The 27,765-nt window shown below is 38.1% G+C and overlaps 1 protein-coding gene across 1 annotated transcript; it reads right to left on the minus strand.

Annotated features, from left to right (window-relative positions):
• Positions 1–90: 90 nt before the first annotated feature.
• On the minus strand, positions 91–27,765 carry LYPLAL1 (lysophospholipase like 1). The gene is made up of 5 exons (XM_074817893.1): positions 27,613–27,765; positions 23,280–23,379; positions 12,479–12,648; positions 967–1,082; positions 91–348 (listed from the first exon to the last, which is right to left on the minus strand). Exons 1-5 carry the CDS (start codon positions 27,695–27,697, stop codon positions 109–111), a joined length of 711 nt encoding a protein of 236 aa, XP_074673994.1. The 5' UTR covers positions 27,698–27,765; the 3' UTR covers positions 91–108.

Genomic DNA, 27,765 nt, shown 5'->3' on the forward strand with positions numbered 1-27,765 from the left:
GTCTACCTGAAGCTGTGCTTATATAATGTATATGGGACACCCATATACATGCCACACATGATCTTAAAAACACAAAAATCAGAAAGTATATAAAAGCTACATCTTCTTTTATTCACTTGTCTTTGCTGCTTCAGCAGGTAATTTCTTTACAATCCAGGTTTTTAGCTTTTCTATTTCAGTTCTGCTTAACTCATGATTAAGGTTTGGAACAGTATGAAGTGATGTTGATACTCCCAGTGACTTTAACATCTTGTTGGTCTCTTCACCCCATGAGTAGAGAACTAGTTCATCAGCAGTTCCATGACACTGAAATAGTTCTGGAAGGACACTGTCATTCCTTTTCAAAGCCTAGGTGGAGAAGAAACACTGTCAGACACATCACTAAGAATTTTAAAACAACAGTTATAATTACAGGGTGACAATTTACATAGCATTTCATTTATGACCCTGCATTTTAGTGGTCATATCTCTACAAAAGCCAACAAGGAAATACTGGAAAAAACCCTGCACTTCAAATTCCAATGTACTAACTCTTGACAAATGATAGGGTTTACTTTAAGGTCTATATCCCTCTCCAAATAAGAGAAATAAAAAAACTTTATGACAGCAGATGGAGCCCAGGAGTATTATAATTCATCACAATTTTTCAGAGAATAGTTACACTTACAGGGACTCTCTAACAAGTAAGGACAACTTGAAAAGCATTTAATTTCCTAATCTCCCTTCTACACTGACTTACTTTGAATAAAATAATTGTACTGTCTGCAAAAAAGCAACAAAACATCATGTAAGGACAGCTTTAAAGCCTCACTTCCCTAATACACTGTTTATCTATTTCCAGGAAATGTCATAAGTTTAGAATATTAATCAACTGCCTCAGATGAATAAACATGATATACTCAATTTTAATTATAATGTTTCTCTTTTAGCTAAGCAGTTTTTCTGTAAAGTCTACCACACACTCACCTGGTAAACAGCAGAGTCTTTATTGAGAAAACTAGACAAAGCAAAGACTCCTGCCAGATCTTGATGAAACCTATATGCTAAATGCATTGCCATTCCACCTCCCATCGAAAAGCCTCCTAGGATGCAACAAAAGAAACAGATTGGATGTTGCTATATGTCTTTGTAACTCAGCATTCAATTTTTTTTATCTTCAGACTTCTTTTATGCACAATGCAATCAAAAAACAGTTTGAGTAACATAAAGGTTACAATGATCTTAAATCAAAGCACGATTCAATTAAGAATAGCTAAAGTACTGCTGAAGATTCATTACTGAAAGAGAAAAATTAATAAATTTAAAAAACAACCAAAATGCCAATACGTTAGAAGCCATTTGTGTATGGTCCCTACCAGGTAGTTTAACACTGTGGCCATGTATTCTTTGACATTAACAAAGTACAGCTGTATGAACAGATAATTCTCGCTGCTTTTTTTACTCAACTTATTTTTCCCCTAGGCTAGTAGCATTCACACATGAAACATCTGTATCACTATTATAAATAATCAATGAACGTTCACCACATTAGACTAGTATACAGAGGCTGAGGATTTTTTTTTATTGTTACACCTTAAGATAGATAATAAATAGGGAAAAATTACAACATATCCCACCTGAGTTCTAACAGGATTGCTTAATTAATGGCCTTCTATGTTCAATGTGCCTCTTTAGCTGCACTAATTCCTTACACAAGATAATTCCTCAGGGATGATTTTTACATGACAAATGCTTATTCATTAGGAAGGAAATCTAGACTACTGCATTACTTCACAAGGACACAGTACATTGGCTATTATATTTACTGTATCCAGATAATGACTAGGGAGAAGAATGACTGGCTGCTGAAATCCCTTCTATCACAGAGATGGCAAGCAGCAGAAAGGTTATGACTGCAGCTCTACTCAGTGCGGTATTAGCATCTCAGGCACTGGTGATACATTTGGTTTGTGCCAGGTAGTTAACTGGTGTTAATTAGTTGCAAAATTCTAAGAAATTAGGGATTGAAAAAGAAATGCAAATATTGTAGACAAAATACTAAACCATTTCAGATTATCTTTTTGAAGAGATTAAAATGAGATTCCAGAATGGGAATGGCTCTTTTGCAAGGGCTACGTAAACCCTCTGGAGTTGCCTTCTGTGCTATGCAGGAGTTTGACAAGGGTGCTAAACAAAACCCAGCCAGGAAGCAGGACCCCTGCAGCCCTGAAACTGAGCCTAATGACACCCTGCAACATCAATACTTCACCAGATCCTTGAACCACACAGGAAATCTCTGGCACACACAAGCTCAAGAGGCAGAAAACGCTGCACTTCGTGAACATTAGCTAGGTCACAGTGAGACTGTTCCCAATGGGGAATCCTCTTCCAGCATGCTTATCTCCAAGTCCCAGCAGGTCTGAAGCCTTCTAGCTCACACTTCATCCCATACTATGACTGGAAGATTTGGCTGGATTTGTGCAGGAAATTTTCCTGAAAACACTAGACTAGTCCAGACATGAAGTGCTTTCTTTCTCCCACACAACATTATTTTTTGATTTCTGATTCATTTCTGATCAGAATTTCTACTGAATTTCTGATTCTTCTTTCTACTTACTGTCACCTTGTAGTCTTAAAATGACTATGGCCAAAAGCAGTAACTGCAGGTTCCTAACTTACAGAACTTGGATCTTAAGGAGAAAGAGCAAGACCACACATCATGGAAGACTGGAGTCTTGCTTTCCTTTTTCAAACACAGCCCTTAATTGTATTAGGAGACCTATACCCTCAGACTAAGAGATATACCTGGGACCCCCTAGCTATTCACCTAGGGGGCTGATAATACCCTGATATTTATCTCTGGTAAATAAAGCCAGGACCTGCTATTTACCTTGCGAATCAATTTTTAACCAGTTCAAAGTTAAATGTAGTATGTCTAAGTGCCCAGTGGCAGTTCAGAAACAAAAGCAGTTGAAGAAAAGCAGGAATGAATGTGGGTAAACAAGTTCAGAACATACCTTAAAAACTCACACAGCCCACATCACCAGAAATTTTGAATAAACTTCTCTTCACAAAAATAAAAATATTGAAAATACTACTGCAAGCCTTTCATCTGCACCACTATTTCCTACCAAACATGTTCTCTTGTCACATGTAAAGACTTCTACAATGAAAGAAAATATATTGCACAAGTGTCACACTAATCACAAAAATTCAACATCATTGATCCCACATTCACAGAGACAGAAAAATTCAGCCTTCTGAGAAAGCATATAAAATGCAACAGCTATGAGAAGTTACTATGTAAACAACGTCTTGTGCTAAAGTTTCCTTTATTCTCTTCTGTGGAATCTGATCATTCACTTCATTTCCTTTTGATCATTCTGAATGATGCTGTCATCCCCAAACCCAAAAAGTAGCACTAAGAGTATGAGACCACTTTGCATTTGCTTACAAATAAATACAGATACACTTTGTCCACATATAAAATGAAGTCCATTTTAAGTATTTTAAAATACAGGAAAAAAGCTGCATTGAAAACTCATTACTAGTTTGTAAATGATTTAATCTAAAATTTTGTACCCAGTTAGTCACAATCTGGCAACACTATGTGCAATTACTCACCAGCAGTCTTTGACAATGCAGTCACCTTCTGTTTAGAAGAATATTAGGTAATGGTTCTTTTATGTGGCTCATACTACTATGAGAAAATGTAATACAAAGGACTAGTTCTTTGAATTTGGTTTTCCAGGGGAAAACCTGAACTTTATCACTTGATACCACAACAATCTCTGAGTAAAGTCCATATAGTAAATGCTTCAGAAACATTTGAATAAGCCTTCAGAATTCAGAAAAATTTGAATAAGCATTTGTAGCTGGAGACAAATTTTTTCTATTACAAGAAGTATTTCAGTATAAGTGTAAAGTTGACATGACATACAAAAGATGTGCTCAGTCCAGAACTTTTATAAGAACTCAAATTTTGGATTAAGGAAAAATAAGAGGCAGGTACAGGTATCACACACAAAAAAAAAAAATGTATGAAGTGACAGTCAGAATGTAAGCAAAACACAAAAGTACGAGGATGCTTATGTACACCAATGATCTCAGCATAACGAATACATAAAACTCACAGCATTGCTAAGCAGATTGTGTCACGAGTGTTAATCGAGATCAAAAATGACACGGCAACATTTCAACCTTAGATGGGCAGAACATAGCAAACCCTCTGCCTGAGACCAATCCAAGAAGTACAAAGGGTATGCACAGAAATTCAGAATTTGCCAATAGGTTTCACTTAAGAAGTACATTCATTTTTCTTTTTCCCCCATTACAGCTATTTTTAAAGAGCTGTGTGATTAATGCTTCAAAACACTTAAAAAGCGTTGGCTCTACAATGCTCAGGATACCAGTTCAGTAAAGCATCTAACTCTTTGTATTAACTTTGCTGCCTTACAAAGGAGGTTCACGCACAGGCTAAGACTTAAGCACATACAAAACAGACTCAATTAAGTAAAGCACTTGCTTTTAGTTGCAAAGAAACTTCACTCAAGTATGCATTTATGATCTCAAATCTGCTTCTCTGTAGTGATGGTTTCTAGACAATACCTCTCTGCAGTGAGAAGAAAGCTGCTTGTAACTTTGCTTTGCTAGTTGAGAAAGATCTGCTGAAATCACAGGATCGTCACACTTCCAAATTAAGAATTTGAAACAGAAAGAAACTCCCATGCAATACTTTACTAAAAACAAAACCTTCTTTGCTGGAATTTCATCTGTAACTATGTTAAGGTAACTCCAGCCATACAATGATGTAACACTGAGTGAATAGAGACGGAATTTCTCAAATGTAATTTATGCCACCGCGACTAAAACAGAAACCCTTATCACAGCTGCCATTTTTCAGTGATAAAACCTTCTTTCCAGAGCTTGTAAATGGCCTTAGGAGCCTTTTAAACATCAAAGTGTTTGTATAAAACCTTGAGCTCACTTCTGATAAAGATCTTGATTTATATTAATTTGCTCCTCATTTGTATCTGTCGGAAATGATAACCTGCTCCATGATGACACTTCAACATTATATAAGTTCAGGAAACCAAGTATTTACCTACTGTCAAAGTTCAGCTTTTTTAATTTCTTTGTATTTGGGTTTGTATCTCAGAAAATGAGTAACTATTATTTAGCACAAAGGTTTCTTTATTTAGTCTCCCTCTCGTGTCCTGTATACATAAGAGAATGATAAAAACTCTGCCTTCTCCCCCATGTTCCACTTTAGTGCTTGCAATGACCTATTCCTGAGTTCAGAAAGGTCTTTAGGTTTTCATTCTTCTTTACAGAAACAATACCTCTAACAAACACAGGTTTCACATTGCCAATTGCTTCTCGAGTCATATAGATCTGACTGTAAAATGCCTTAGTCAATTTGTTATAAATAATGATTATGGAGGTAGGAAGCAACAAAGCAGATCACTTTTTCAGTCCTTCCAGTATAATTCTAAAATGGGATCAAAGATCCACACTAGAAATCACAGGTGCAGGAAACAATTTTTAGTTATTAATCACATTTAGTGCATGAATTTTGCCATCTGCATTGAGTACAGAACTTCTGCTCCTTGCAGAGACAGACCTTGAGCTCTTCTCACATGAATTTGAGTGGCTGAGGTAGAAACTGCTTCGTTACAGCACAGAAGCATGAGGAAGACGAGAAGCTAAGCTCCAGACTTTGATGCGACAAGGATTCGGACTTGGGTGGAGGGGTGGGGTTAGGGGTGTTTATTTTAAACAGTATTTCTTCACTAGCTTCTCTCTAGTAGTTGTTCTTCATCATCCCTGTATTTCTTCAAATTTGTCAGTACAGCTTTGGTAACAAAGCGGCAAGAGATGAATGCTACAGCATACAATGCCTGTGCCAGCACAGTGCAAGGAGAGACAAACACTCTTCTGTCATATAAAGCTGCACCAGCACAGTTAGAAATTGTCTTTGCCTGTTCTGTTATCATCACAATACATTATATACTCTTGTCTCATTTTCTTTCCATTCTCCCACCGTTTTTCATTCTCAATTTCTCCTTTCTTTAGGTATTTCAACTTGAGTTACTTTAATCAGTTTGTTATCAGGAATTTTTCCCTAAAGCTACTTTTCAGTTTACTTTCTGCTCTCCTTAGGGACTTTCTGTGATTTACCTTCTATTAATGGTAACAGCAAAACCTTGTTCTACACATCATCTGCAAAGAAGCTGACTTTTTGTTTTGACCTTCTTTTTTATCCATGAATGGAAGTATTATATACATTTAATCGTGTTCACATATGAGTATCAGTGAAGAGTACAAATGCCAGTGGAACAGCAAGTTCCCTTCTCCACAGAACTCCCTGAACACTGCTCCTGTGTAAGTGCTCAAACATGTACTTTGTCTCAAGTGAATTTCCTCATAGCAGTGATTTTCTCCTTTTCATCTATTCATGAAACTTCACTAGACACTAACCTTACACACTAGCAGAATGGCAATGAATGGTTTCCACCTTTGATCGCCTTTTTATTATGTTTGTTACTCAGTAACTGAGAGTCTTTACAAGAACAAAGGCAACTTCCCTTGACTGGCTCAGCCACTTCCTCTTGTTAGGAACATGAATCAATTTGCTATCCAACTTTCTCACCAGCCAAAACACATTCTGAAATGCATACTTAAGTGGTACAACTTTAACCACTTTCTTGTAAAAACAAGTATACAATAGTTTCTAATGTATCGACTTGCAGTAAAACCAGAGCCGGTAACAGTTTTATTTTCAACTGATATAGGCAGTAGAAGGGAACCCAACATTTGTACCTGAGGAATCATAATTTTTAGCACTAGAAGGAAAACAAAATCCATGAAAAGTCTCAAATCAATTTTTACTAAGATGTTTCTCTATCAAATCTATGGCTTGCTTTATTTACCTCGTATGTTTTCTCGGCTGTTTCTGAGGACGACAGCACAGCCCTGCTGCAACAATTACCTGTCATTTTTACAGTCAGCATAACTGCACAAGTGGAAGAAGGAAGAGGATAACCTATACTTTGTGCTCAAGGTATTCATGGATTTAAATTGAATCACAAAAAAGAAACTAGAAAATAGGCTCTCTAAAGTGAAAAATAGTGAAGCACAGGTTGCCTTGGAAAGCTATGAACCTTCTGTTAATGGAGATCTTTTAGAACAAGTCTGAAAAGCAATGGCAAGGATTTGCCTAAGTAGAGCTGAACCTGCACTGACACATGAAGATGGATTAGTCAGTGTTGTTAAGCCTCACTCTTCTATGATCCTGCAGGCACGACTGTGAAGAAAGTACAGGTTAATATGCACCCTGTGGCACGTCTACACATGACTCTCAAGCATTCTAAAAGCTCATCCATCCGTTTAATTTTGCACTGAATTCAAGCATTTATTTAAGATGAGTAAGCATATGTTTTCAACAGAGTTTCTACTAAGGCTGAAAAGATCAGAATTCGATTCACTTTATAATTCTTTTCTTCCCAAAGCCATTATCTGATGATAATATGTGATGACAATACCATGATTGAGTTATTTTTGGTTTTACTCCTATGAGCCTTATCTGCTCCTAATCTTTACTACCATTTGCTTAGCCTGTCATTCATCACGGAGACTGAAACAGAGAATGTGCCACCTTTCAAAGACCCTTGTTTCTAGATACACTAATAGGGACACCATCAAGAGCTGGGAAGCAAAGTAACAAGTGGTGGATCCTACTCTCTGATTAAAATTATTAACATTTGTATTTCCTACTGAATGATTTATGAAGGAAACAGAAACATTAATTTGTTAATGTCTCTTGCTTGCACATCAAGAAGTAAAAATAGTGGAGACCCAAAAGAAAAATAAATGGCCAATTCAGGTGCAAACAAATAAGGAGAGCAAACATTTTCCCTGAAGTACAAATGCAATGCAAATTCATACTGATGCACTGAAAATTAATGAAATGTCTGCTGGTATTATGGGGGAGGTGGACTAACAGTACTGCTTTGAGCCCATCCTCTCATAGGCATAATTTAGATAAACCACAAAGTCACATAATGGGTGGTACAGAAAGAGAAATCTCATTTGAATTGCAGTGACGAATGGCAATATAAAACCATAAATTTACTCTGTGAGAGAAAGGTAGTAAGTGCCTCTAAATGAAACACAACATTTTCCTAATAAAGACAAATGATACAAGATAGGATGAGTGATAGCAAAAGGCTTAGAAGCCAGACATAAAATACCAAGATTGTAGGTGTAGTTTGCCCAATATTTTAATGATTTATTGTTGGTTTTTCTGTCTTCCCATATTTACAGAATCCTCTTTCTCTGCAATGTCAAAGCCAAGATATTTCCTCCTCATCCCATTCTGACACACACTGAGAAAGATGGAAATGCTAATATTTACAAGAAGCACAGAGCTTTCATGTTACTTCCACCATGGTTCAGTAGCTATGTAAGAAGTCTAGCAACAAACAAAAAGTGGTTGTGTGTCCTGTGTTATTGTTACAGTACAAGGGGTCAGGAATCATGCATGTGTGTTTTGGCATACAGTCAAATCTACAGGACTGTTATGGAAAGTTTATTTTCGCTGGCTGCTTACACAAGTGACTACAGGTGGCAGAGACCAACATGCTTGGATCAGCATTTCTGCGCTACACAAAAAGCGACCTGTAAAAGTAGGAAAGCAGCGCTAAATTAAGAATAATAAAAGAACAAAAAGACTGCCTTTCACTGAAGTGTAGTTGACTAAAATGAGCACTATTAGAATGCTCCAAATGTGAAGTGGCCATTTCTTTCAAGGGCTTCTAACATATTATTGAATAAGATTGTTGAAATCTTTGACAATTTCCACCCAAGTGGAATTATTTTATAGTGCACTATCACTATGGAAGCAGTTTTAAAAAACACCACCAACCAAACACAAGAAAACAAAACAAAGCAAAACCACCACCACCTGAAAAACCAACCAAGCTTTAAATAGAAAAAGAAATTATTGTCCCACATTTCAAACTGTGGTTATTTGCTTGTATAGCTAATTTAGCAATGAATCCAGGCATTTATAAAGGAGGAATACATCCAGTTTTTAAGAAGGGATACTATCAAAGCTCCAAGTGTCAGAATTTGACTAATTTTATCATCCTCTTTTATCTCCAAAGTCAACATAAGCCTACTCAGAGGATTATTTGCAAGAAGTGCTTTAGCCAGGAAGACCAGTAAGAGTAACTCAAGAAGAATGTTTGGCTAAAAAGTGACCTCCATTATCAATTTCTAAGGATGATATAGTCATTTTTGAATAATTATATATTGAAGTAAGTCTCCCTTCCTTCCTTCTCCAAGGTCAGGGGAAATAAACCTCAATGAACCAGAAGTCTACTTCCTTCAAAAGACTTCTGTATTAATAGGAAAGCAACTCATGAAACTGTCAGGAAATAGGAAAGGGTAGATGAGCTGTGTACTACCGTGTTCTGGTTGTTTCACTAAATCGATATGGAGGTATTCATAATAAGATTTTATTTACCTCCAGTAAATTAAGTAATTTAATTCTTTAGAAGTAGATTCATAGAGCAGCTGTTAAAAACAAGGCTGCACCAATATTTTTCTTGATATAGGAAATAAGGAGTGGCATCACACATCCTGGACTCCATCCCCAGCTTAGAGTTCTGTTCTACAAACAGCCACTTGCAGATTTCAGAGCTAACTGCGCTACTGAAACAAACAACGCAGGCTATAATTTCTTTCAGGCCAAATGATCTTACTGTACCCACAATCTTGAGCCTTGTGGAAAGTTTGAATGGCTCCAGAAGGAGAATCATCCCCCAGAACACCAGGTGTTGAGCTTCTCATTTTCCACTGATGGAGAGCCTGCTCCTGCTTCCCCTCTCTTCCCACTTTCTCTCCTTTGCACAGTGCTCCCTCAGACCTTGCCTTCTTATCCCACACCTCTGAGCTGTCAGCAGCTACCCACCTTCCTGCTTGCCTAACACCTCGCTCGCCCTCATCTAACAATATCTGACACTCATCTTCAGCCTGTAATTTCTAGTCCACTATTCCATATAAAACCATAACCTTCAATCTTGTTACCCTCCTCATACTCATTTTGTTTTCTTTCCACTCATTAAAACTCCCACTCATTACAAAACAGACAGTCCCACAACCCAGTTCTTCTTAACCCTTTAACAACCATTTAATTCCCTGTAACTAGCTCTTCACACAGCTGTTCTGCTCTCTTGGCTTCTGTGACCTACCTGAAAAGGCCCCCACTGCTTTTCCAGACTCCCAAGTCCTCCAGTCTCTCAACTATTTTGTCTCTACTCTACATAGTACGATACGTACCAGTATTCCCATTGCGGATCTCCAACAGGACTCAACATCACTGAATGCACTGAGGAAATTCATATCAAAATTTCACCATCACTTCCTCTGCTCTAATTGTCTTATTTTTCCCTTCACCTCAAGAAGGCTGCCTCCTCCAGCTCTGTGGAACCAGCAGTCATAAATACACTGTCTGCTCCCCACCTGTTACCTTAGCCTCCTCTTCTTGTACTCAGTGGATATTCCTGACGTTTTCAAAGAGAAAACTAAAAAGATCTGACAGGACTTAGTTCTTTGACATTCTAAGTAAGGGACCATATCTTACATTATCTCCTGTACATCAATCATTTCCCAATCTCAGAAAAAAAATCAGGTCACCCAGTTCTCCTTTTCCAGTGGACACTGCAGTTCAGTGCAGATGTATTGACTATATCTTCATAATCAAACCTTGGCCTCATATTCTCTTTTGATAAAAAACACTATAAAACTGCCAGGTGCCTTTACAGAATTCCTAATTTCCTGTAAGAACCAATGCCAGAAGATGGACAATTATTTGCACAAAGTCCCATCTAAAACAAGTGAGAATGTCACATTAGACTGACTCAGACTGATACTAAACCCAACATTTATGCCCAGAAACCTTACAGGATCTCTAAAATTCACTCTCCACTATATCACACACTGGTTAATCATCGAAACCTATGCAGAGAAGGCACAAAGTTCTTGTGGAAGAACACTTAATCTCATGCAACCACAAGTGACAGAATTCATTTTCCACTAGCAGATTTCTTACACATCCGCATGGGTCCCCTTCTTCACTTTGGATGGAGCCAATTCAGGGCTGCCTTATTTTGCTTGTTGCACAAATATTAGATTCAACTGTGATGATGTGTGTAGTCTCTGTCACAGAGGCAAGAAAAGAGTGCCTCACTCTAGAAGCCTGAAATCAAAGCTCTCAAGAGTGAGAAATTAAGTATAATTATTTCTGATTTACAGATGAAGAATCCAAACACAGAGACGGGGACTTCCAAAGAATCTATGGGCTGAAACAATCGGTGCATACCAACTTCCTTAGTCTGCTTATGACTTGTAAAACAACTTTCATACTCCGCAGTCTCATTAGTTCTAATTTTGAAGGCTACAGAGAAAGGAGAAAAGCCTAGTAGCAAGTTGGATCTGCACACAGAACATCTCCCTGCTCACTCTACAGAAAAGCACCTGCCCTTCTTCAGCTGTTTCCAAGCCAGCAGGTATAACACAGGAAAGACAGATCAAAGAGACTGTGCTGACAGCCATCCAAAACAATGCATTCTGCAGCCAGGGCAATGAGCCAGAAAGGGAAAGTAAACAGAGGCCTTCAAAGAGCAACATGGGGCTGGACCAAGAAAACATGTAGGCTGAATGGTAGTGGCTCCACCACTCAGGATTTTGATGGCATGACTCAGTTGGCCATAAATTTCTAAGTTCCCACATTAAGAGTTTTTTCCCCAACCTGAAATAGTTTGTGGTCTAGGGATGGGACAGGGAGCCAAGGACTTGTGAATTCTCCTTCTCTCTCTCACACAGGCTACTCCATTGCCCTCAACTCCTGTGCCTCAGTATCCCACCAGCTATTTCACAGAAGTATTGGGAAAGTTACTGGAATTTACCAGGGACACATATGAACTATGACAGCTAATACTTCATTTGTTAGCAAGTGTTAATCTTTAGTGATGTTTTTTCCCCATGAATTAACTTAACCCAAAACTATTAGAGCGGTAAGGAAAAGCTCATGATTATTTATATGCTACATCTCCCCTTTCCAAAATACAAGTAATTTTGGGCAAGCATACTTTTCCATCCTTGAAAAGGGCTAAAAGGAAATAGTAAAAATACATACTTTTTAAAGCAAATCACTGCCCACTCTGTATTTTAAATAACGATTACAAATGACTATTTACAATAAAAACAGTTTTAAGTTACATTTTTGAGGACACTGCTTATAGTTAGCCACATTCCCCACCTGATACAGGTTTAAATAATTATTCAATATTCTTGAGGATTGGCTGCTGAAGAGGCCGTTCAGCAGCTGCAAGGCATGCTCATGAGCTTTCAGGATGGAGTAAATTCAAAGTAGATGATCTCTTAACATTTAAAAACCATTAAAATAAATACATTAAAAATAAGTCTCTCTTACCTATTAGTATCCTATTCTTTGCAATGCCATTTTTAATCTCATCGTTGATCAAGTCTGTAAGTCCTCGGCACATAGAATCAATACTTTCAATGTGTTCTGGACAGTCATTAGAGATCTTATACCTGTCAAACCACACAGTGGAAAAGGCTCCTTTCATAGGTGTATACGGCCTGAAGTGGTGGAAGAAAAGATAACAAATTATTAACCAAGCATAAGACCAAAAGTCTTCAGCGTTATGTGATAAATAAAAATAATTCGGTATCTCTCCAGCAAAGGAGAGAAGGAACCTCTCTTGGGTATAACTCAATTTATATCCAGTCACATTGCATTTCCCTGCATTCAAAACAGGGGTTCTTAATCCTAAACAAGGTTACAGATGAAATCCACCTTGGAATAGGACAAACTAAGTAACTGCTAAACAATACAGCTTTGCAGGAGCTAACTATGGGACCTAGTTGTCTTATTCTTGTTGAAATTGACAGGAGATAGGTATTACAAACCTCTAGGTATTCACAAAAAATTCTTCCTTCTGTCAATTTTTATTTTTCTTAAATTTAAGTACAGACATCCTCACCCTCGTGGAGCAGGTATCTCAATAACTGAAAGAAATGCCATGTGCTTACTGGATTGGTGCACAGACACAAATTAGAGACATGATACTCCCCTCCGCCATAATGCTGTGTTGTCAGATTAGTATTTTAAGTGCTTTAACATACTGCCCAAACCTCAGATAATCAAGGAAGCTACAATTCAAAGCAGTCTTTTCTTTGTTTTTAAATAAAGATGATGAATAGAGCCCTGAAATCCCAAGAAAGGTGATCTAATTGCCTTGCAATGGCTCTACAATTTAATACCAAACATACTGCTATGAGATCGATGCTTCATCTCAAAACCAAGCCCCTTAAAATACTTAATTGCAATGTTTAATCAGGGGGCACATTTTTCATTTTTACTTAAGCTCAGATGAGCTCAGATCAGATTACAATCATTGCCTACAAACAGACAGCCTTTGATAAATTTGTCTGGATGGGAACCCACTGAAAATGCTAACACTGACTTCTGTGATCTCTCCAGATTTTTTTCAGTACTAGGATTAAACAAAACCACAACTAACCTAAAATGAGAAAACCACTGTTTCAATTACTCTTAATGAAGGAACAAATTCTGCCTTTATTAATACCAGGGAGGCTTCACATATGTAAATAGCTATTTCTAAATGAGAAATACTGCCACTAGTACAAGCGTAGAAGGGACAGTACCCTGTTTCATCTTTTTGAACACAGCTTCAGGAACCTAAAATCTACTCTTATTCAAGATGGCATAGAACTATATGGTCAAGTTTCGTACAATGTGTGCCTTAAGCAGTCCCTCATTTGCTTAATTCAAAACAAACCACATACTTAAGCATCAGAATTAACAACCTTTTTTTTTTTTTCAAGTTAGCCCTTATTTGTCTACTAAAAAAAGGTAACTCCTAAACTGAAGGAAAGTTAGTGGAAATACTTTGTACACCCAACAAGCTAAACCTAAATTTAAGAAATGTTATTAAAATGCTTTTGCTTGCTTTGGTTTGTTTTTGTTGTGGGTTTTTTTTGGTTGTTTTTTTTTTTTTTTTTTTAAGTTTCTCTTTAGTAATACCACCAATTCCAGGATTCTTCCCAAACGAACAGATAACACCTAAGAAACAAGATTACAAATTTCTAATTCACAGAAGTCAATTTCTAACAGGAGACATTCCAGTCAAAAATATCAACAACAGCAGAATCAGTGGATTTTCTGGAAGTCAGTTGGACAATGTGATGCACAACAAAGTGCTTGGGCAAACAGCACTTAATTCATGGTTTTAGCTTCTCTCAAACACTTTTACAGCAATCCTGGTTAAAATGCTTAGCAGCCAGAGTGCTTCATTTTCTAGTAAAACCAGAGTACCTTATATTTAGGTGAAAAAAGATGTGTAAGATTTTAGTATTATTAGAGCAGGTTGACCAAGGATTTCCATGGAATGAAGATACATCTTTATATTACATTACAGAAATATTAAAACAGGTTTCCCCACAACTGAAAGACAGAATCATATAATTTATAAACAGGACAAAATCCATGATGAGATTATAATACTTGATCAGTCATCAAAACTCAGGACTTGCTGTCTTTGTAAATTATTCAGTAAGATAGATGAAAGACTAGTGTGGGTTTTCCACAGGAAAAGACCCCCAAGCAAATGGACAAGATGCTTTCAGCTGTCTCAAAAACATCCTTGCAACCACTCTTGATTTCTCAGAAATGCATTAAAAATAACCTTTACATAAAGCTGAGAAGTAAGATTCTTTTAATGGTTCACCCAACTGGCACATCTGTTTTAGTCATTCACCTTGTTCCTTAAATAAATCTCTTTATTAGTTGGCACACTACAACTCAGACATTACCACGGTAAACAAATATGTTTGGCATGGAACCATCTGTACAGCTCCAAGAATACAGCACAAAATTTTTTCATACAATTAAACCACAAAAGAAAAAAATTAGAAAGATCTCTATGTTACAGTGACACAAGAGGCTGGACAGAAATACACAAAAGTAAAGAAATTGAGAGTAGAATGAAAACTCCATCTGGTAAGATCAGCATGGTCAGTTAAGAACAGTGTCATACCCAATGGTCAGCTTTAAGTTTAGATTTTTTGCTTTCCTAAATTTAGTCAAAACTCATAACATTAGTTCCCATTTTTTCTTCTGTGCCTCACTTTCTTCAGTCTCTTTTTTAAATAATACTAAAAATAAAGCTCCATGTCTCTGAAATGTATGCTGTTGAAACTCAAAATGAAAACAGATAGCCCCCCAAGTTGTCTGGGGTTTTTTTTGTTTGTTTGTTTTTTGTCATTGTTTGTTTAGTTTTAAAGGGGATATGTGTTTTTGTTTTGCTTGCTCTGGAGCACAGAAAAGATTCAAATCTATATAAGCAAACAAGAAGCAAGAACTCTCTCTCTCTGGGTAGATCCAACTTCTAAACTTGTACCCATTTTTAAGAGACATTTGAAATACAATTTCCTATGAATTGAACTAACTTTTAATATTTAAAAATAAAGAGAAAAGAAAACATAAAGGAGACATGGCTAATATCAACCAGCATTTAAGAAACTGCAGACATCCTGAGGAAAAGAATCTTTAAAACACTTCCCAACATCCTCAAATCACTCTAGACCACGTTTTCTGATTATAGGTATTATTTTTTAAGGGTGTGCATTGATTTACAATTGTTTTCTCACACATACACTTCTTGCATGAGACTGCAGTTTCAAGAAGATCCTACACACCTAATATTTGAATGTCTTAAAAGGAAAATATATGCTGTAATATCCCTACGTATTTATCATCCTTCCAATCTTTTACACACGTATTCAAACAGAAGTAATTTTCACTGTTGATTTCACTGCAAAGTTTCAAAGTAATACATATCATTCAAGTTTTCACAAACTGAAGATAGGTTAGTTTCTGCTAATGTAAGTTATGTGCTAATGATGAAAATACAATGAAAGCAGGAAGCAATAACACCACCTTTTTCTGCCTTCCTGGAGCATAGATTGTATACTTTGGACCTTTTTAATCACGTTTAGAATTGTGTTAAATAGTTTGAAATTATCTTAACAGAAGCAGAGAGCAAACAAATGATGCTACGCAAGGTTCAAATTCAGATCTGAACCCACGTCACATTCTATCTCCAAAATGGTACTATTAGCATTGAGATTCACATAAAACTATAGGTGTTTGTGTTCGTTATCCAATAAATCACTGTCCCTGTCCAATATATTAAGTTAAAAGACAAGCCAGCACCACTAGCTGCTTTAAGAAACTTAAGAGTAGCAGACAGCACATTGATAAATAGCAAATATTTTTCCTTCTTCCCTCAACACTTTCTCCTGATGCACAATTGAATTACTGCCGTCACACTCAGCACTATGATTACCCTGCTAATGCAGTCACAGAAAACCCAGACCACTGGTGCTAGCTTACAGCTTTCTTGAAGTTCCAGACAGAACTTCCTGAGATGTCAGACAGAACTGAGAATTTATAGTGAAGTTAGGCTTCGAGATTCAAATAAAGAAAGATCAAAATTTTTGAAATCCTCACGTTTGCTTCCTTCCCAAATCCATCTCCTCTCAGTTAGGAGGCAAAGTTGCATGAGACATTGTAATGTTGTCTTTTGGAATGCATCCCTTCAAGACAATTTACAGAGCACACTGCCAGACTGCTTACGTTCTACTTTGCTCTGGTGAGACCCCACCTGCAGTACTGTGTCCAGCTCTGGAGCCCTCAGCAGAGGAAAGACATGGACCTATTGGGGCAGGTCCAGAGGAGGCCACAAAAAGTATCAGAGGGATGGAACACCTCTCCTGTGAAGAAAGGCTGAGAGTGTTGGGATTGTTCAGGCTGGTGAAGAAAAGGCTCCAGGGAAGACCCTACTGCAGCCTTTAAGTACTGAAAGCAGTACTTAAAAGGGGCCTATAAGAAACATGGGGACAAATTTTTAAACTAAGAGAGAGTAGATTTAGACTAGATATAAGGAAGACATTTTTTACAATGAGGGTGGTGAAAACCCAGAACAGGTTGCCCAGAGAGTTGGTAGATACCCCCTCCCTGGAAATACCCAACCTGACCTTGGGTTCTGAGCAACCTCATCTAGCTGAAGGTGTCTCTGCTCACTGCAGAGCAGATTGGACTAGATGACTTCTAAAGGTCCCATCCAACCCAAACTATTCTATGATTTTATGATCCTAGAAGCAAGTCTTGACTCTCTTAAAGCCAATGGCAGGTTTTTGTAATGAAAGCAAAGTCACTCCCCAGTTCCAAATTCTCTCCTAGCATAATCTGATACTAGTACATGGAAATAGAAAATCTAGTTCCTAATTCTACTTTTTAATTCCCACTGTCTGTTTGAAGCAGAAAGTGAATTTTAGAAGAGGGGGAAGGCAGAGAAAACACCTATTCAAATCAAAAGTGTAATTCAAAGCTCCAGTCCAAAGCATATCTTATGTTAAAACTGAGGTTCAACACGCACTGACAATGAAGCTTTGCGGTATGGTAACAGAGCATAAGATGTGTGAGAAATTCAAACAGCTTAAACTTGAAAGTATACTTTAAAAAATAAAATTTAAAAAAGGCAGGAAAGAGTCATCTCCATAAGGAGTAATTTCAGCTGTTCCTCTGAAAAGGCTGTGCCTATTCACACAACCACAGGTAAATGCTTTATCTTGATAGAGTTGTTCTGGATGTGTATTGCCTGAAATGAGAGCAAACTGAGCCACTACAGAATGGGTACCTGAAGAAATACTATGTTGACAGCTTTTGTTACTTGGGACAAAACTTATTCATTCAAGACAAAGGAAGCCATAATAGAAGCCGACATAAAACTCAGCAGGACAAATTCTGAGTTTGTTTCTGTTGGTTTGTTGGTTGGTTCTGTGGGGTTTTTTTTGAGGAGGTGGGTGGGTTGTGCAAGGCGTGGAGATTTGTACTAACCAGATAAATGGCAATAATGTTATGGTTGAAAAGACTACAAATGACCTTTTCTACACACTATCAGTTCCTTAGCAACCAACTAATAGTGGTTGTTTTATGAATTCACTGAAAGAAAGTGGCAAGAGGCAAACCGGGGTCCAATCTGTATCAGTTCTCCATTACGGGGTTTGAAAGACACTCCCAAGATTTGAGTTGGTGGCAAACAACACTGAGGATGGATGACACAAGCTAAGCACAGATACCCCTGAAAAGACTGTAAAGCAAGAGCACAGAATGACACATAACTTAGAACCCCACAATATAAAAACCATATAAAAGCCATATAAAAACCACCTTCTCCAATTCTTCTGTACTGGAAAATGGTTCAGAGAAAAAAAAAACAAGAGGAAGGATGTCTAAGAGCGTGATGTAATTAAAGGGATTAGAAATACAGGATTATTGCACCATGTTCTGCTTTGTTTTCCCCAACCATGACTAAAGTATCTCTGACAAATGTTTATTGGATTTCATATGGTATTTAGTATATCATGTAAGCACTGCATGTATGCATATCCATGTGTTCCTCACCTAATGCAAGAGAAGAAATAAAAGGAAAATATGAAGTTTATCCAAGCATGCTTCCATCGTTATTACGCAGCATATGTTAAGTTTCTACTTACAGAACGAGATGAAAGAACCACCCTGTGATACCAACCAAACCCCTTTCCATTTGTCCCTCAAACTTCCACCTCTAAACACTTTTTTTTTGTTAAATTTATGAATGAGGTTAGGGCTTAGAGAAGTGAAGGATTAATAACATTTGCTTGAGCCAAAAATAGTATGATAGGCACCGTGCACAGTCCCCTACACAGCTCCGCCAATCCATCTCAAGTCTGACCTGCAGTACCCCTGCTGCTTTTCCAGTCCTAGGCCTCTCACGAGTAGAGACTGCCAAGGTAGCTGAATGGTGCCAAACTGTCTGGTGGTTTTGCGATATAGCCAAATGGGGACTACGATGAGATGAAACTCATTTCCACCCATGAGCTGAGCAAAGATGTGAACTTAGGTGACAGGATGGAGTACCAGGCCATAGCATGCTGAGCAGTCCTTACCAGCCACACACTTATAGACAAGGTCAATTAGAATAAATTGGGGGGAAAAAAAACCAAAAACAAAAAACAAACTCTGCACAGAGACTTACTGGCCACAGAAAGGTATGTTGAGAGAATGTCAAAAAGATCCACAAAGTAGCCCAAGTAGTATTTATAGTTTACTTTCTGACTTCCAGAAGAGAAGGCCTGTCAGAATGGAATGCTAGACAACGCAAAGAATCTTTGACCTAGATTTTTTAAGGGAATTATAGAAGGTAAGGTATACTTATTAAAACAAGTAGAGTCTAAATGGTTTTAACTTTACCACGTTAGCTCCTGCAATGCCAATTTAAACTATCACTTTCTATTAAAAAAAAAAAAAGGTTAAATTGGGTAGTATTCAGTTCTGATTTAGAAACTCAATAGAAACCTAATGTTTAAGTCACAGTTGTAGCAGCTGAAACAGTATTTAAAGCTGTAGCCATCCTGACCCAAATAAAAAAGGAAAAAGGAAACCCTTTCCTTTAAAACTATTACTGCAGACGTGGCTTTAGTGATTGCATCAGCTGCTAGGGCTACAATTTGAAGTTCTTTTTTTTAATTAAAGATACATATTAACATTATAAAGAGAGAAGAAATAGAATTCTGTTGTTTAATCTATGTACAGAAGCACTGATCTTGAAAGAAAGCTAGATGAAGTTAGAAGAACTTGTTTTAATAAGTTCTCTAAAAATTTTCATTTGTAAAGCAACATTTGCATGTCCCAGCTACATGCATTTAATTTCCAACCATATTCCAAATTCAGATGCCACTACTCTTACTACACTACACTGAGACTTCAAATCCACATATCTTCCCCCTTTTTATCTAAGCATGCTTTTTACCATAAGCATTTTACTTAGAAATTTTGCAAGTTTTTCTTTTTTAATAGGAAATTGCACTATCTACATTGTGTTATTTTTGCTCAGGAAACAAACAAGAGACTCATAGGACTTTCCAAAGTGATTTGGGATGAGTGTGACATAATGCTGGAACCCTTCCGCTGTCCAGGGGACACCTGGAAATCATTCTCTACACAGACCCTGCACATTATAAAAGTGATTAAAGAAAAGTAAATCTTTTTTTAAAAGAGTAACTTTTTACAGAGACCTACAGAGAACAGTAAAACACAGTTTTATAAAATGTAGTTCAGTAACATTCTATTGCTTTTACCTGTAAAATGGGAGTATCCTCTCTAGCGTTTGCCGAAATCAATGTTAATGAAGCCAGAGAATGTGTTTTAGAAATCTCAAACATAGAATTTTCAAATATATTCACTCTTGAATTAAAACATGTCTGAAACTGATGATGTAGTAAGTGAAATATATCTATGTTTCAGTGCCTGGGATAAAATCTAAACAAAATGTAAATATAAACCTCATCCATACTCCACAAAGAAAAAATAATTTTTCAATGTTCTGTTGAAAAACATGAATTCCACTGCTTTTCAGAACTCTTATTTAATAGAGGTGAAGAATGTACAAGACCAAATCTATAGATCTATCAGCAGAACTGTATCCATCAAAAATGTGAAGAGGTATTCCTGACCTGCAGTTTATCCTGCCAAAGCCTCGAGCATTGCAGTTATATCATCAAACCTGCTTTTACTGGCGTAACTACTTTGACGGAGAGTGTTCAACGTGTATGTGGTAAGTTATGCTGGAAAAGACAGTAGTTTATAGAGCATGAACTACATCCACATTAACAGTATTCTGCCAGAAGAGCACATTAGCCAAGCAATCCTAGTAAGGTCTTGCCTAACTTCAAACTTTTCTTCAATTTCACCATCAGTGTAAAAACCTCTTGGCAAGCTTTGCACTCTGCTCCGATAATTGACAACGCAGTGGCAGGTTGTGCCACCCACAGAGATGCTCACTCACACAGGTGTAGCCTTCCACCAGGATATCACTGTCTCTACACGATCAAGGACTGGATCAGAACCTTCTTCAGCATATCTGCATACCCACAACCATCTACCTATGGGTCTCATTATCAAGGATGATGAACTCGCCCATTGCTGCCAGAAGCATCTGGAATTCTTAGCAAAACATATATACATACACACACATACAAGTTCAGACCATAGATTCAAGTTCCTAACACAGATATAATTATTTTAATGTCTGCCACTCAAGTTTGAATGTTCCAGGCCTTGTTTTTTTCTTCTGTGGAAAAAAGAGCAACCATTACAAATATTTCAAAAAGCATAGTTTGTTTTGGACTTCAATACCAAAACAACATGAAATGGGTCCGTAAAGGCTTGTTATTTCAGTTTCAACCAATAACACATATCTTCACAAACTTCACTTCAGTACTGCTGCAAACAGTGGCAAACATTATTGTACATAAGGGCATCTGTTTTATTTCACTATGGCAGCTAATGGTGCTTATCAGCAACAGAGGGCTGTACACTAATATTCCCAAGCGTACTTCATATTGCCAGTCAAAAACAGTGTGGGTACTTTTTATTATTTGAATATACAACTTTTCACAGTTTTGCTAAAAACCACTTCTGAATCAACTCATGCATGGCCTCTATCTGCTCTAGAGAAGAACAAGAGTAACTCAACTTAAAGAAAAAAAAAAGAGTGGAATTCACTGTTTGTTCACATCTTTTAATTACAACAGTATCTTTCTTCCCATCTGTTTACCAAAGTACTAAAATCCAAAGTCTTAAGATAAAAACAATTCCCCATAAACACCACTCATTTGAGTCAGGAGATCTTGCTGGTTAATCATTTACACATAGTTTACATCTGTAGTTATCCTAAGAAATCAGAACAAATGAGAAAAGGATTGGACCCCAGAAGCGCAGTGGGATGGAAAAGTAAAGCACTGGCCTAAAAGATGTGGTCTGAGCTGCTCTGCCTGCATAGAACATGTGAAGAAAGATTGTTTCACAGGGAAGCAAAATCTCCTGCATTCCTCCAGTACCTGCTGTGTTGATTGAGAAGAAATGGAGCCTGTCACTATGTGTGATGTGCCACTGATAACTCCAGCGTCACTTTAGCCTGTCGTCAGTGAAGCAATGAGTAATTATTTACAGAAAATCACATTCACTACCTACTAACCCAAAACACACTGCTTCAAAGACTTCCACTCACAGGCTTGATTTTTCTGTAACACAGTGAGTACATTCACACTGCAATCTCTCAATTGCTTTTCCTGCCTAAGTAGATCATAAAAATACATGGTGAAGGAAAGTTTTTTTCACGTATTAGTGAGTGCCAGACAAAATCTGCTATTATACTTGTTTATATGCTCCAAGAAAATTTTTTCTGACTTTTAAACCTCTGTACCTCGAAAGTCCGTGTAGAATGTCACAATTTCCTTTTCCTTTCAGCATTCATCCACACTTACACACAAATTCAGAAAGAAACTTAAGCCCCATTACCTTTCAAGGAAACATTTTTCTAACTTAGAGATGTTTAATTTTTCTTAATATAAATTCATTTTTAAGGTGGTTGCAGCTCTGAAATACAAGGCCATGTCTTTAGATAGCTAAATACGGATGTAGGTATCCAACTTTTAGCCTTCAGGTTTGACCTCATTAACTTCTAAATTCCCGGAGGTAGGTATTTTTATCTATATTTCCAGTCTACCACCGAACACACAGTGCCATTTAATAATGAGATTTGTGCCTACAGCAAACGTTGAACTCAATTCTCTTTGAAACAGTTGAGTCAGTATTCAAACTAAAAAATGTGTAATTTGAAACTCCTGGTCCTTTCTCCAGCAGCTGAACATCTTTCACATCCTACTCGCCACAAAGACCAATCACCTTCAGGACTGAAACCTGCCATTAAATACAACAGAATATTTTAGTGGTTAATTTACAGGAGTTAATATAGGTAGGACTGTGATCCAGAACATGGCTCTATAATGCCATTAGAACACACACTGGAGCATCTTCTTCTACTTATTATCAAGGAGATGAAAAGAAACTATGAGGACAATTTGAACTAGAGACACTGACTTCTGTGAAGTCTTAACCATTTAGAGCCTTAACCACTTAAAATCACAGTCCCTGGGCAACAATGCACTGTTGAGCCCGCTTTGCCAAAAAGCGTATACATGAGAAAGAAAGAGGTGTTATGACAGTCTGTACCAATATTCACAAGCATAATTTACAGTACTAGAATAATTTAATCCTACAGTTACAATATATTAAGCAATACCTGGCAGGAGCTGTTGGGTAAATTACTTTTATATGTTGGAAAACCATCTCTTGACTCAAAATTTGTTTTATCCATGTTCTTGCTCCTTGGCCAGTATCACCTGTATCACACAAAAGAGTACAACAAGAATTATTCCGTGCATTTAGAAAGAAAACTATACAATGTCAAATATATTTATACCAGATTGACCTAATTTCTAAACCATAAAGTTAATCCTCCAAAATGCTAAAAAAGAATTTTCTAGAATAACCTCAATCCCTTTTCCTAATGAAGATGGACTCAAAACTTCCTAGAAAGAGACTGCTTAAGAGGTCCCATAGCATAAGTTTAATAAATACTTTACTACAGCCAATGGCTTAAGTACCTCCTAATCAGGAATAAAGCCTTACCTCTTACTTGTAACTTACCTTATTTGCTGGTAACAGTGATAAACAAAAAATACTGATGAATATCTTAAAAAGTGAGATAAAATACCTGCTGCTCGCCTTAGAAAAGATAATTACTTTTACTGCAGAATTTTGTGCTAACCAACTTCAAAACCTAGTCAAGAGCAATAAAAAGGATCTTCATATTTAATTACACTAATATTACACATAGGCTTTAAGAGAAATATCAATCAAACACTCCCAACGTTTTGTAGAAGTGCTCAAGAGATGAGTTTGGGTTAAAATATCTTGCAGAGTCCTCAGAAAACTTAATCCCACTGTTCCGTTTAAAAGCTAGTTGAGATCTGACTCTTAATGTATTTTTTTCTAATCGTATCAACTCAGCCTATGGCTAAAATCCCTACAGATTGAAGTGCTATGAACAGATACACAGGATGAACTCTTATGCAGACAGCACGTGTTCCTTTCAAACAAATATACATACATACACCAGACAGGTTCTAGAGCTTGTCTTTGCATCACTGGTATCTTCAGCTGTAACTTCACTGCCACCCCTCTGAACAGCATACACACACACAAGTCTCCAATAAGAGTTGAACAATGCTTCAGGCTTGAGGAAACAGGCCCATCAAGGAATATGGCTTACAGTAGGCAGTCATTCAACACATGGTAGTGTTCAACCTAAAGATCTGGTGGGAATTCAGCAAACTGGAACTTCACTACTGCCACTCATGCCATAGGACCTTAGTCTCGTTTGAAGACAAGGCTCTCACATATTATCAACTCAAACTGTTAACCTGAGTTAACAGCATTCTGTATTACTTTATCTCAAGTTGGTCTGTTTGACTTCAGAACTCACCCTATTCTTTTCAATAAAATGGCCAAATCACTAGAAAAAGTATCACTGCCTTAAGCCAGGCTTACTGCCACGTTCCATGGGTTCATCTGAAGAATGTTACATGAATATACCAATTTATTGTTACAATGATTATAATTCCCAAGTGGAAATTTGCTCTTGTTTTAGCACTCAAAACAAAATTCAGGGATCTTTATTTACACATACAATTAATGCATCATCAGAATTAAAACAGAAGACAAGAAGGATCCAAACCCAGCATTTTTTTTTTTCTCCTGTTGAGCACAAATAGCATAACCATGAAATTCTCTATTTGACCTAAATACTCCAAGGGATAAATAAGCAATAGGGTCACAAAACTGACAAATCTTATTCTGTGCTATGTTAAACAGTAAAATCAAAGTTATATCTTTAAGTGGATGGTTCAGAACACATTCCCACAAGCACTTTGCTTATGTGAGTAGTATGGTCTGAAGTCCAAACACCCCTCTGATTCTTAGTAGACACTTGACATGCAAGTGTTTCCTCATGGTTGCTGACACCTAGTTTATGAACAACATATCTTAAGGAGGCTCGAATAAACACTTCCTATATACTTCTATTTTTTCAGTTAGAAAGCAGAAGTCTAGGCTTTGAAAATACATGCACAGGACCAACCCTCAGTTGCTTAGGTTGACCTACCTATCTGAATGCTTACAGAATTGGGACTTACTTTGGTCTTTACAAACTCCGTGGTTCAGGACACATCTTTTATTATTTATTCACATTCTTAAGCTTTGCCAAGATCTGAAGAAACATTTATAGTTAATGAAGCTAGTTTGTCCATGAAAAGTTCATAGAAAACTAGTTAAGTAAGAGAAAATTTAACTATGACCTTCTTAACTATGACCTTCTGTGTGTCAAGAGTCCCCATGGTCCAAATGCTCTTCAACTGCTGTCAGCACTTGCCTGGAGAGGCAATGCATTTTGATTTAAGAATAGAATTTGAAGGGGAGGGAGAAAGAGAGGAGACTGACACCAAACAAAACCCAGCAACCTTCTGAAAGGTTTATCTTTCCGGCTGTTCTTACATTTTAGCATTATGTGTTCAGAAGAACATTACTAAGAAGCAGCAGACAGTACACAGCCAATTCTCCTTTGAGTCTGTTTACAAACCTGAAATAGACTGATGCTAGCAATATTATGTCTTTCCCCCTTCTCAAGTAAAATACAAGTTATTTTCCTTCCAAATATAGCATGGATTTCCAAATTTTATTTCTGTGTGAAGTTTAAATTAACAACATATCACATGTAGATTTGCTATTAGGAAAAATTTCATCACCAAAAGGGCTGTCAAGCATTTGAACAGGCTGCACAGGGAAGTGGTGGCGTTCACCATCACTGGAAGTATTTAGAAGACGTGTAGATGTGGTGTTTAGAGACATGCTTTAGTAGTGGACTTGGCAGTGTTTGAACTCAATGGTCTTGAAGGTCTTTACCAACCTAAATGATTCTGTGATTCTATGCATGTTACAACATACAAAGTTGTAAACCTAAGTCTAAAAAATTATTATACATTTATGTTCATTTGTCTTCCCTGATGAGCTACCAAATGGATCCTCTACCTAAATCTGATGTACAGTACCAGGTATAGAAAAATATTAGAAAATTCCATTTTGCATTTACATTCTCCACTTGTCATAATTTGTCTGGAGTCAGCGTTATGAACAAAGTGGATTCATACCATTTGACTGCCACGTTCCATCACGAGCGCTGTACAGAAGGCTTACAATTCAGGTTTATAGGCCAGCCCACAGCAACAGCACTGTGGCTACTTCTGTTTTAAATTCTATTCTGCGGAACTGCTAAACAAAACCAAATAAAAGCACGCTCGTACTTCTCCACTGCAAACATTATGAATGAAATCCTATCAAAAATGAAAAATTGTAGAGTACTTTAACCACATGTGGAATCAACCTCTAACCATAATCTTCCCTTACTCCTCCAACATGAGAGAAAATTATTTCCTCAAGTATTAAAGCATTAGCATTAACAAGAAGGCTGAACACATCTTATGAGCTCTCACTCATTAACTCACAGGATTTAAGAACAAAAAAATTAAACTAGATTTAATAAGCACATACATCTTTGTTAAACTAAAAGAGGCATTGGCTAAAAGCAAAACTAAGAGGAAGCCACTGAAAGAGCTGAGCACACTGCCACATGGACAGCTCAACAGAACTGATTCCCAAGGCCCTAATCCAATAAAGACGTATGTTTACTGGTTTTTTCTTTTTTTTTTTTTTTTTTAAACTCGTGGACTTTGTTGCTGTTATTTAGCAGGTTAGAAATAACCTTTAAGAAAAAAACCTCAACAAAACACACACTTCCCTCCTGCCCTCAGCCTGGACCCTGATGCAGGTAACTCCCTTCTGCAGATGGTGGCCATGAAGCCAGTTGGGAGGTGGCTAGGACCCTTCTGAATGGAGCTTGTAAAAGATGACAACAGTACTCTCAGTTTGATCCCAAAAACGCCAACAGCCACTTTAATTCTGAAGGTCATCCTTTACACGTGGCTACCCTTCGCCTGGACAGATTAAGAGAGTATCTTCTGGAACGCGTTTGTTCTCATGGCAAGAGAGCCAGGCAGGTGTGTAACAGCACCGTCCCTACAAGACACCCCACGGGCCCACCTCAGGCCCGGGCAGGCCCCAGCCCCAGCCCGCGCATCGCTTTGCCCACGGAGGCGCCTCCTCGCCGGCCCACGCCGCACTGTCCCCCGGGGGGGACGGGGGCACCTCGCACCCCTTCTCGCTTTCCAGCCACTCGCAGCCTGGCGGCTGCCGCGGGGCCAGACCCGTCCCGCCGGTCCCTCACCCGCTCCGGCCGCCGCGGCCTGAGGGGGCCGACCCCGGTCCCCTCCCCGCCGCGCTCCCGGGAGGGCCCCGCCGCGCAGGAGGAGGCGGCGAGACGGCGGCCAGCCCGGCCCCATGGCCGGAGGGCGGCAGCCCTGCGCCCTTCCCCAGCGAGAAGCGACGCCCACCGAGCCCCCTGCCCTGCGCCCCGGCCCCGCCGCGGGGTAGCAGGGGAGAGGAGGAGGGAAAGCAGCCACCTGAGCCGTGCAGGAAGATGAGGGAGGCGGTATGCCTGCCCGCGGGGGACACCACGCTTCTCTGCAGCGCTGCGGGCGCCGCCATGCCCGCCGCTCTTCTCCTCCTTCTTCCTCTTCCTTCTCCTCCTCCGCCCGGGCCGGCCGGTAGCGCGG

This window comes from Strix aluco, chromosome 3 (assembly GCF_031877795.1).
Source record: "Strix aluco isolate bStrAlu1 chromosome 3, bStrAlu1.hap1, whole genome shotgun sequence".
In the NCBI taxonomy this organism is placed as follows: domain Eukaryota; kingdom Metazoa; phylum Chordata; class Aves; order Strigiformes; family Strigidae; genus Strix; species Strix aluco.